We start from the raw sequence: 12,400 nt of genomic DNA, 5'->3' as shown, positions 1-12,400 counted from the left end.
CAATTTGAGACATTTCTCGCAAAGAGTTGTCAGTCACGCTGGAAGCTGAGGCTGTATTTAAAGTCAATGAACAGCTTGTATGACGCTTCCTATACAACAGGAAGTTGGCTTAAGTTTTTTTTTTTCTCCCCGTGTCCTTGATCCGTCCGCTCAGTACAGTACGATATAATATAATACAACACAATTCAACATAATACAGGTGCAGATGTGACAATGTGCTTTAAAAGCGTCTTTCTTTCCCTTCCTCTGATTTGGCCCCTGTGTCAGTGATCCGAGCCCAAGACGCTCTAATTACAACAGAACGGGACAGTTTTCACCATATATTCGTCTATAATTGAGTATTGTTAGTTTCTTCCTCCCCCTCGACATTGTTCCTTTCTTCCTTTCATCGCTCCATCTTCTCCTCCCATCTCCCTGCATCATCTCTCCGGCTATATTTAGCGGCTAGACTGAGGCCTTGGCGCCAGACCGTTTAAGACCTGTCAAAGTCCCTCATATTTCCCCTTGTCACATGGAAACCCGGCGACCAGCGGCCCTCTCCTCCTCCTCTTCTCCTCCTCCTTTTCTCTTTTCCTCCTCCTTCTCCTCTTCCCTCCTCCTTCTCCTGCAACTACTAGCAGCCCTCCTCCTCCTCCTCCTCCTCACCTTCATCTCCTCCACTTCCTCCAACTCCTCTGCAGTTCACTCTGCTAAATTAAACATATCAGTTCTCACTTGTAGGAAAAGGAAAAATGTTTCCTCAACCCCTTCCCAACACACACACACACACACACACACACACACACACACACACACACACACACACACACACACACACACTAACATGGACCGTACTATCATATTATTTGGAACAACACTATGAAAGCGATGCTTTTCACCGGATGCGTCACATCTGTGCCATAAAACAAACCTTTACACTTTTTTTTTTTTTTTTTACCGGACACGACTTCATGACAAACTCAATCAGAAACTACAACCACTCACGTCCTGTTACCTGCCAGCCCCCAAAACCCCAAAGCCTGTTTCACTCTCCAGTTCTCCCAGGCACGGATCTGAACCGTAGCCACCCTGCCACACACTGCAGCCGTAGATATGGAGGCTGTAAGGTGCGTCTGACTGACAGGTAGACCACCAGGTGGGGGCGCTATAGCGACCCAGGGGAGCCGGAGGAGAGTGACAGAGCTGTCACATCCACAGGCGTCAGAGCAGCCACCACTTCGATTCTATAAACACTCACAGCGGCTCTTATTAAACCACAGCCTGATGAGGCTTAGTCTCTCAGAGAAACTCTTTACACTTGCAATCATTTTCATTCATTATCTGATGGGGATCATTTTCGCTTATTTGAATTATAGTCAAATTATGCCACAGGTTATTGTACTAAAGAGCCTCAGAGATCTTTGGGTGGTCCCCGAACCCGACTTTGCAAATCTTTGATAATAAGAAAAATCAGTGTGGCCACAGGTGAATGAACTCACGGTGCACCTCAGAAATGTGCGCGCGAGTCTGTTTTTACCCAGCCATGACAGGTACGACAAACACGACCCCTGGATGCGACGCGTGCTCTCACATTCACTACTGTAATTACAGTCTCTACATTTTCCATGAAACCTTCATAAAACAATCCTCCTCCGTCGTCGGGTTTCCGGTTGGAGTTGACCTTCAGCGGGGCCCCACAGAACTGACGGGCGCTGTGGGGCCCCCTGTGACCTGATTTTTTTTTTTTTTTTTTTTTTTTAAACCACTAATTATTGCGTTAATGATTTTTTATTTTTATTATGGTTCTTTTGTGTGTGTCCATCAAATCTGAAACAAATGAAAAATAAAATTCGATTGTACTGAATCATTTTCTCAAAAATCACTTTCATACATCCACCGTTTCCGGTCTGTAAACGGCTTTTAGAAATGTGTGGGTCCCCGAGACTGATACGCAGACACTGAAAATTATTTTTTACTCTGAAACAGAAAAACAAAGGCATCTGCACAAACGGTCTAAAAAAAGTTTGCTTTAGGCCCGTTATTTTCCTATTCATTCACCTGCCTCTACATTTATTTCTTTTCGATTTCATTACCACAACAACAACAGCAACAATAAAAACAAACAAAGAAAAACCGCGTATTTTATTAATAGACACATTTGCGCAAAAATTGAAATACCTTCATTTAATTAACATTTATTTTAATTTGTATGTGTTTACATGTGAGTTTCCTCTGTGTTCAGGAGAGCAGCTCTGAACTGACTCTCAGCCAGGAAACATTAAGGCTCCGGGTTTTTTTTTTTTAATTTATTTTTTATTAACCACCTGACAATATTTACTACTATTTTATGTTCGTGGAGACGTTTTTTTTAAAGCAAAAAAAAAAAAAAAAAGGTCTTTTGTGTGTTTTGCAGATGTGTTGACAGCGTGGAGAAACTGAATTAGCAGCTGCAGCGAAGGAGCACTGAATCACATTAGGAGCGCAGCGGAGGAGCAGAGGGTGTACCTGCAGGCCGGAGGGAGAGGCTGTTTATCCTCCTGCTTTCATTCACTGAGAGGAGGGGAGACACACACACACACACACACACACACACACACACACACACACACACACAAAAGAACATAATAACCACAAAATCTTCTTAAACTTCTCATCTCAGCTTCTCAAAATCAAAAAAAAAAGTTAGTCTTCGGTTTGTTTAAAATGTCAAATATTGGTGTTGATTTGATTACGGACACAGCAGCAGCAGCAAAATCAGTACAAATCAGTATTTATTTTATAAATTATTCAGTGTCCTGAAAATATCAGGTTTCAACAGGTTATGACGCCATGAATGAGTGAAATATGGAGGATGATTTTTTAAAAGATTAAATTATTTGCAGCATCAAGACGCTGTAAATCTGAATAAATCATCTACAAACGTGTCATCATGCAGTGAATAATGTGACACTAACTATTCATTCGTATACCATTCTAATGATCTGAGCCTCTGATGGTTTTTTTTTTTAACCGGGTTTAGGTGAGTTTGATCTGCTTCGTCCTCTGCACAGGTGCGTGTTTTATTAGCTGCCCTGTGAAATCTAATAAACCCGGACCAGCGCTGAAAATGGACTCTGATAAACCCGTTTCTTGAGACAGAGAAACATGGCGGATGATCCCGAAGCTGATCCAGAACAAAAATGCTGCTCATGTTCCCGATTCGCATCTAATCTCCATCCTCCTACCTGAGAGCGGCACACTGAGCTCAGATCAGTCAGCACATCTCCGGCTTTGTTCAGGACCGATGTTACACGGCACAGATCCAGTTCCATACACTGATAGTGAGTTTAATGGTGACGGTGTTGTCTCTGTGCCAGCAGCTTTCAAAATGTGGTTCAAGGACCTCCAGGGGCCCTGCGAGTGGCCTACACGTGGTCTGATTGTGGTCTCACTAGAATTATCCTGATGACACAATTAATAATTTTCATGCTCATCTGAAAAACGTTTTGATTTAGATGTTTGTACAATTGGATCTATCTGCAGTTTCAGGATTTATGTTTCCATGACATGGATTTCAAACTGGGCCCAGAGCCATGTGTAGAAGTTCTCTGCTGCAACTCTGAGCCAGAGACAATCAGCTGTCTGTGGACACGCCTCTGTGAAGGACAGTGTCATCACTCTGAATTATGCAGCTCTCACTGCAAATCACAGACCTCAGAAGAATCAAAATGATTTATTTTACTCAGAATAAAAACCTTATCAGAGGACGACTGATTACTCTGATGTCCTCACACCTCAGCACACCATCCCCCTCTGTGCTGTGCAGACTCTTAGAAATCCAACTTTTTCAGGGACTGAATTTCATCTCATGTCTTTCCAGGTCATGCAAAGCAAACCGATAACCTCCTGCTGTCACAGTGTTTTTATCAGCAGTCACAGGCCGGACTGGACGGTGTGTAAAGGTTCAGTGTGAAGATGGATTGATGGTATCATCTAGGGTAAGTCCGACATGCAGTGAACGCTCAGTTGCAGAGAAAAGCATTGTAATGCATTCTGGTCATTGTTCCACTTTCCCGTGTAATTAATTTAGCTGCATGTCTATCATGTTGTTTTTATTTATTAATTTATTTTACCAATAAACGAATGTTCCTTAATGACTGTATTTTTAGCAACAGTCTATCATCCATCTAAAGATAAGTCTTTTACATCTCAACTTCTAAATCAAATCTCAAAATCAACCAGGTGAATTTTTTCCTCCCTCCCACGTTTGTTCTCATGTTCTCATTCTCTGCTTTGCTTTGTTTGAGCAAATATCTAATAGTGAATGAGGGAAACATTTGTGTGGACCTACATCTGCCTTTTATACCAACCTAGAAACTGATTTTCTCATATTAAGCAGTGATTCATATACAATAAAATCAGAACCAGAATCAGGTTTAAGGCCATGTAAGTGAAAGGGTTTCACATTACTAGGAATTTGCTTTGGTGATTTGGTGCATACACACAAAGTAACTTCAATAAGAGTCATGCAATATAAAAGAAAAATATAGAATACAATAAAATAAGATAAAGTAAAAAATGTAGGTAAAATATAAGTACAAAAATTAAGATAAAGTAAGATAAAGCTAGGACCTTATTTACAAGATATACAATATGAACAAGACAGTGTGTTTAAGTGTTATGTTAGGAGTATACCAGATATGGTTATGTACAAACTAGTGCAAGTAATAACATTGCAATATAAATCAACAGGTGGATAGTGGAGCATTAAAGTGACCGTACTAAAGTGACAGAGCAGAAAAATGTATATGGTATAAATGCACTTTATCCTGAATGATAAAAATAGTAGTAAAAATAGTATTTTGTTGATTTTTGAGTTACTTTTTTTTTGGGTTACATGGCAAATAAATCCAAAATGATTCATGTCTGATTTAGTAAAAAAAAGGACATATGAACATATGATAGAAAATTAGTGTTGCTTTGAACTTAAAACAAAAAAAGTGAGAATGTGAGCACAGCACAGTGCTGTCACGTATCCAAAAGAAGCAATTTGCTGAAGAAAAAAAATGATGATCTTACTAATTTGAATTTGGACGCACAGTATTTACTTCAGGGCAGCTGGTCTCTGCAGATTGAACGCTGTGATTAGCACGCAACACAATTATGTGAGTCAGCATCAAATATTGGCACTTGCTCACAAAAACCACCCCAAAAAAAAACCCAACTAAATACCGGTAAATTAAAAAAAAAAAGGAACACACTCCCTAAGGTCCAAAAACACAGGGGAGATCTCTCTACTGGTTGCTTTTGGAAAATGAAGTCAGCAGGTGGTCTGGGAAGTGGCTCAGTCTAGAACTGGAAACCATGGATGGTGGCAGCGCTGCACTTTGCACACGTGAAGCTAAAAACTGTTTGAAAAACGATGCACTGAGCGACTGAAATGATCAATTTCCCTCAGAGTGAATCTACAATTCTTATAAAACACAATGTTTATCATGCATAAATGAGAATCTGCTGCTGACCTGCTGTCATTTAACACAGTCGAGGCTAAACTCTTAACATGGAGCCTAAGATCTTTTTAGCATAGTAACTGCTAGAGCGAGTGGAGCCATGCTATCATTCATGCATAATGTGGGCTAAGCAGCTAGCATGGTGTGCTATGTTCCACTCAGATATGAGATGTTTCCACTTAAAGTGTCCAACCCGTGACACTGCTGCTCTAACCGAGCTAATGCTAAAGTCCAGTGATGAAGCTACGCTAAAACCAGGAGAATATGTTACACTCATTCATCGCCAATGCAACAGAATTATAAAAACTTTACTTTGTCCAGAGACGATTGATAAGAGCTGAGTGTGTTTCTCTTGTTGAAAGTTCACACCACCTCACGTTTCCTGTCAGGAGGTTTTGGATGTTAGGATCTGGAGCCTTTAAAGTTTGTTCCGTATACATTTCAGGAAGCTGATTCTCTGATGCTGAGTGACTTAAAACAGTGAGGATGGATTTACTGTTGTGCTCAATGACTCTAACAGGACACATGTCTTTCTGAGTCACTGACAGAACGCTCTGCTGCGAGGTTCGAAGTTCGGAGTTTCTTAGAGTTCATGGCTCGCTGTGGATTCTCTCCGTTTGGAGCCTCGTCAGTGTCTGATTGTTAGAAACTGACACCATGTGCATCAGTTTTCAGCCTCTTAGTGTGTGGCATGCTTGTTAAACACAAACCATACTGTGAATAATGACATGTTTTTTTTTTTAAAAAAAGGTTTCCTCCACGTTTAATCTTTGCAGATATTAATCAATGTGAAATGTTTGGAATAACATGTTGGAATCAAATAAAAAGGTTTCAAGTGCAAACTGTAGTTTTCCTCTTCTACTTGTTGCATAATGCTGAACGTTGCTGTGGATCAAGCTTATATCTTCTTTATTGGTGAGGTAGTCTTGTGATATGACCATAAATTATCACATTAATAGTAACAACAGTAATAGTTTTTTTTATGCATCCAGGTCTGTTCCACTGCTCATACTGTAACAGAATTTATTTTCAAATACATAGGGCTGGAAATACGGACTCACTGTTTTTAATTCCAAAAATGTTTTAGGCATTGAGTTGTAATAAGTTATTCATTTCATTGTTTGTGCAATTTTTCTTTTTTTTTCTGGCCATCTCTTCTGAGTTTTTGGACACGTTCCATTCGAGCTGGGCAAGAACCCCCTTTTTAAATTTTATGACCATTAAGCTTATGAACACATCGATGAGATGAAATAAAGCATACAAGCAATAATCCATTGCTAATCTAATTTATTTTGAATTACTTCAAATGCCTTCAGTTAAATATTTTACTACATTAAAAAAAAAGGCAAAAAAAAAAAATTCGTACACGAGGTTTGCACTGATTAGCAGAGAAATAAACATGCCCCTCTTGTTTCTCCACTCCCTCAGAACAAAGAGCCAAAGTCGCCCATAAAAAGTCCCTTTAACAACACTTAACTGCCTGTAAAAAATATGGTACTAATTACCAGTGGTACTGTGTGCTGATGGTCACTGCTGTGGTTGAAATCCGAACGGCACAATTAGAAGGAATAAGAGTGAGAAAAAAAAAAGAGACAGTTTCATTTCCTCCAGTTTTATTATGTTTCTACTCGCATGAATGCAGGACAAAACGAAAAAAGAAAGAAAGAAACACAACTCAGTATTTAACAAATCAAATCTTACAGTTTAACAAATGAGCATTTTACTCCGTAAGTAAGAACAAGTAGATTCATGCCCTCGTTCAGAGGCTGAGCCGGGCCCTCATGACATGTAGCCAGTCCAACAATGCTTAGACATGTGGGATTGTTGCACTACTCTTATCGTTTCATATCTTTTCTAAGGTGACTGTAAATAGTGCATTTCATTTTCCACCAAGTCAAACGTTTTGCTAAAGACAAAGAAACAGGCAAAGTGTATTTAATAAAGACATTTCTGATTATCAAAGTCAATCTTCTCTGCTATGAGCAAAGCTAGTACATTTAAGGAAAATACATTTTCTTTTTAGAGATCTATAACTAGATGCAGGAAAAAAAGATTTTGGTCAAAACTTGCTAATGTACAAAATATAGCATGACGGCTACGCAAGCTTCTACTGCTGCGCTCAATCAGAATTTACTATCTGGAAAGGCTGAGTGGGGAAATATATCTAAATGATTTCAGAAACATATCTCAATTACACTGTAAACATCTAAATGACTTCAGCCACTTAGTAATAGTGTCATCTCGTTACTGCATCTTTTGTCAAATGTAATTACATGAAAATCAAAGGCATGAAAGGACCAAATTTAATCAAAAACATTTAGTCAGAGGCCACGAGAGCAGAGCAACACACGCGGAGGGTGAGGGTGGGAGGGTCGCTACACGTCACTGACTGGAATAAACATTTTCCCTCTGTCTGCGCCTCCTTTCTTATGGCTCATTCAGACAACAGGCACACCGTTAAAACTTCAAACACACGCACAAAGCATGACGGTGGGCTCAGGAAACAGCAGACATCAGCTGCAGAGAGGAGAGGACGGCTGGTCTCCGGCTACGTCTGCACGTCAGCTGGTTTATGATTTAACACAACAAGGTAACAGGCAGGGTCAGATTGATTTACTGGGCTGATACTGGTCTGTTATTAAAAATCTGATATTGAAAATAAAAGGAAGTTCACAAATGCTCTGCGATGACAATTTTATCTGTACTTCCAATTTGGTTTACTGATCTTCGAGAGGAGTTTTTGAAAGTGGACCGTAAATTTGTGCAGTCATTTTTTTCACCCCCCCGACGTGAATAAAATCTGAGGGTAAACACTTTCAATTTCACTTTTCTTTGGAATGATTTTGGAATCAAAATGGTCAATTTGTAAATGGCTGGAAATCTGCAAAAGCTACAGCCACTGACAGCTTCAGTTCAAAAAAAGTCAACCCAACCCAAGAAATCAAGAGATGCAAGACATGAAATGTTAACACTGTGTGTAGCTGGGATCACACTGATTTGTAACCAGCTGTATGAGATGAAGAGAAAAACACAAAACAAAACGCTGTACAGACAAACACAAATCCTCGACACAGTTTGGCTTTAGTTCCACACAGTAAGCGTGTCAGTGTGGTGCTGGGTGGACAGATAATGTGGGAGGTGGTCAGGTGGTCAGGTGGGCTGGACGGTGGTGGTTCTTCCTGAAGCAGAGGCAGGACGCTAGGGGAAGTTGGTGGGGAAGAGGCTGAGAGGCTGGCTCTCGTTAGTGGGCAGGGGCGAGCGGTAGCCCTCGAAATTGCGTGGGATGCTGCCGCTGGTGGAACCCGAGCTGTTGCTGAGGGTCTCGATGCTGCCCTCCCTCTGCAGCTCTGCCGAGGAGAGAGAGACACAGACCAACACAGACAGACAGACAGACAGAGAGCGAGAGCGAGAGAAAGAAAGAGAGAGAGAGAGAGAGAGAGAGAGAGAGAGAGAGAGAGAGAACGTTGAGTTGGAAAGCACAACATGTTCGATCACAGGGTGATCAAGTAGTTAAAAGAGTGGTGGAGATGCAGCCCTACATGTTGTCATTGTATTTTAATCTCGATAAACTATGACGTGCATCATTTCTGGTAGAATGAAAATGTTTCATGTTCAGTGAGGGATCATTACCAACACACCAGGTCCAACTCCACACCAACTCCAGTTTTAAACTCCACATACAGTGGTTTAGATCATCTGGTTTAACTGTTGGTTTGATCACCTGACTGCTACTGTTTCTTGTTCCGTTGTAGTGATGTTGCTGTGTCCCCAGATCTTACTTTGGAGGGTACACTGTTATTCTAACTGATAGAAATGATGGTCCAAAAGATGACAATTCAACTGGCAGCTCCACAGGCCTTCAGCCCTTCAGCGTCCCTCACTGTGCACTGACCACGCTTCTCTGGCGAGGATCTCTCCATAAGGAATTTATTACTGTTATTACACACTGTAAACCATATCTGTTGATGTATGGATAGAATGGCATGTGTGTAAGTGGCAGCGCGATATTAGGGCCGTGATGCATGTGGTGTATTGCGACGTCCATCGTGTGTGTCTAGCTGCATTTAATCTGCTGCTGTCGCCTGGACCGCCCCGCAGCAGTGTGTGCGTACATGTTGGCGTAGGACTGTCGCAGTGAAATGGAGAGCAGGATTTGCTGATGCATGTACATGAGAGCAAAAGTACACATGGTTACAATTCATTTAGATGATCAAAGATTATCAAACATTTTCATTTGACAGACCTTCAGCCACACATTAGGGCCACAGGCTGATATTTGGTATGACATGTTTCTCCAAAACCGGGGGGACGGGACGGGACGGGGGGGGGGGGGGGGAGTGGGTTCCTTCATGTGGCTGTTTCTTTATACTTGTACTTACAACTTATACAGCATTTTTTTTTCTTGTATATTTTAAACCTACCGGAGCTGGAGCAACCAATCAGCTCGTTTGACAAAGGATGTGTGAGAGAAAGGTATGTGTGTGTGTGTGTGTGTGTGGGGGGGGGGCCTCCTCTGTGAACCTCTGGCCTGGTGACCCATAATATCTTTCCAAAAACATAATTCCTGATCAATGTGCGACACACAACAGCCACATTGGACACAGTGTTACATCATATAATACGACGTTTGATGCTTGGGGCACACACCACATTGACAGAGGACGGGGACAATGTACAGGAGCTGGGATGTGCCCAGTCCCAAGGATTCCACATACTATTGTTGCTAATTGAGTATTAACACATGATTAACTGTGAGGACAAACCACTGATAGGACTGATACCAAAGATGAGATGTATTTTGGGAGAAAACTCGAGAACAGTTAGCTGACACAATGGCCTGCAACAACATTAAAAAAGTGAAAGCTGAGACGTTCTCTGTAACTGTCTGTAGCTGCAGTCTGCTGTGACCTACAGTTTCTCTCTGGTATCAGTTTAAAACAGTTTCCACTGCTGGAGTTTTTACTGTGCCAGAGTAACATGCTATAAATTCTTTCTGCTCTTCGAGGTGATGTTTCGCTCCGTCAAAAACTCTAAGTGCAGGACACATCAGTGACCTTGAGACGAACAGGAGGCCTAATTAGCTTTAGGAGTCTTTTCAAATTCACACTGCACTGACAGAAAACCACAGCGTGTGTTTAAAACGTCCTGCAGATGTTCAGAAGCTAATATGGATATTGTCTTTGTCACGGAGGGCATGCAGGAAGTGGGCGCTTCTTACTTTAGCCCAGGAAACCTAATACAAACCACACTGTTATTATCCAGGCTAACACGCAATGTGCCACTCTGTGGTGTTATCCCAGCCGCCCGCCTGCCCGCCCTCCCAGCTGCCTCCTCCTTAATTCCCCAACACTACAAAGGGCAGAAATGCTGCGGTAATCCCAGGCAGAGGTGAGGACTGGCGGTTCGCAGTGCTCTGTGCTCAGACAGTGTTTGGATTTTAGGGCCAGTGCTGGTACTCTATTGGTCAATGTTACTAATGTTTGCTAATAATTTTTTTTAACCAACTTCTTCCATGATTTTTATATCAGTCAAGATATAAAACCTATAAAAGAGCTTTCATATGTCTCCACTGAAACCCAGGATAATAATACTGATACCACACACTGCCAGAGACTGAAACAGCAACTGTAATGATAATGTGTCACACCTGTTATATATCAACTGTTTACTTGGTCATACTGTGTATGGATATATCATGAGCTGAATAAATAGAAATAAACAGCATACTATTGATGTATGGATTTCTGTGGTTGGTAAAAATGACAATGGTAAATGTATTCATGTATAAGTTTATTTATTATTTTCCCTGGATGTTTTGAGGTTACAGGGCTGGGAGTTAGTGGTGTGTGTGTGTGTGTGTGTGGGGGGGATAATGTGGTTTCGAAATGATGCCATGACGGAAATGAGGTTGGAAGAATTGAAGCAGGCTGTACAGTGTGGAGAAATACAACATACACTCACTCAGCACTTTATTAGGAACACCTGTACACCGGCTTATTCATGCAATTATCCAGGCAGCCAATCATGTGGCAGCCGTGTAATGTATAGACTCCTGCAGATACAGGTCAGGAGCTTCAGTTAATGTTCACATCAAACATCAGAATGAAAAAAAAAGTGATCTCAGCGACTTTGACTGTGGCCTGATTGTTGGTTTGAGTGTTTCTGAAACTGCTGATCTCCTGGGATTTTAACACTTAACAAAAACCATCCAGTGAAGCAGCAGCTCTGAGGACAGAAACACCTTGTTGATGGACTACAACAGCAGAGACCACGTCAGGTTCCAGTCCTGTCAGCCAAGAACAGAGATCTGAGACACCGATTCACCAAAACTGGACAGATGAAGGCTGGAAAAACGTAGCCTGGTCTGATGGATCTGGATTTCTGCTGAGGCTGCAGATGGTATGGTCTGAGTTTGGCATCAACAGCATGAATCCATGGACCCAACCTGCCTTGTGTCAACAGTCCAGGCAGGTGGTGGTGGTGTGATGGTGTGGGGAATGTTTTCTTGGTTCACTTTGGACCTTAATACCAATTAGTCATGGTCTGAATGTCCAATAGAACACCATTGGGATGTGGTAGAACAGGAGATTGGCAGCTTGAATGATGTAATGAATCATGTCAACATGGAGCAGAAGCTCAGAGGAAGGTTTCCAACATCTTGTTGAGTCAATGACATGAAGAAGTGAGGCTGATTGAGAGCAAAGGGAGGAACTACCCAGTATTGGTATGATGTTCCTAATAAAGTGCTCAATGAGTGTATATGTTGATATATGGCTATATAATATTGTCTAGCTGTACACAACCAGCGTGATCATCTCAAACTGACTGGTCTTTTGTACTTTAGAAAACACATCTTCTGCTTCTCACATTCACATGAGCACAGTATCACAGCACACACACCACAGTGCTGGGGTTTATCTGTAAGAATATGG

The 12,400-nt window shown here is 41.5% G+C and overlaps 1 protein-coding gene across 1 annotated transcript in view; it reads right to left on the bottom strand.

The window, feature by feature from the left end:
- Positions 1-7,064: 7,064 nt before the first annotated feature.
- bcas3 (BCAS3 microtubule associated cell migration factor) overlaps positions 7,065-12,400 on the bottom strand; it is a 294,717-nt gene continuing 289,381 nt past the window's right edge. Inside the window, exon 24 of the mRNA XM_041046203.1 lies at positions 7,065-8,815. Within this exon, the coding sequence (XP_040902137.1) occupies positions 8,667-8,815 (149 nt within the window). The 3' untranslated portion in view covers positions 7,065-8,666. The remainder of the gene's footprint in view (positions 8,816-12,400) is intronic.

This window comes from Toxotes jaculatrix, chromosome 9 (assembly GCF_017976425.1).
Source record: "Toxotes jaculatrix isolate fToxJac2 chromosome 9, fToxJac2.pri, whole genome shotgun sequence".
In the NCBI taxonomy this organism is placed as follows: Eukaryota; Metazoa; Chordata; class Actinopteri; family Toxotidae; genus Toxotes; species Toxotes jaculatrix.
Note: the sequence above shows the minus strand (reverse complement) of the source record. Positions and strands in the feature narration are given on the sequence as shown.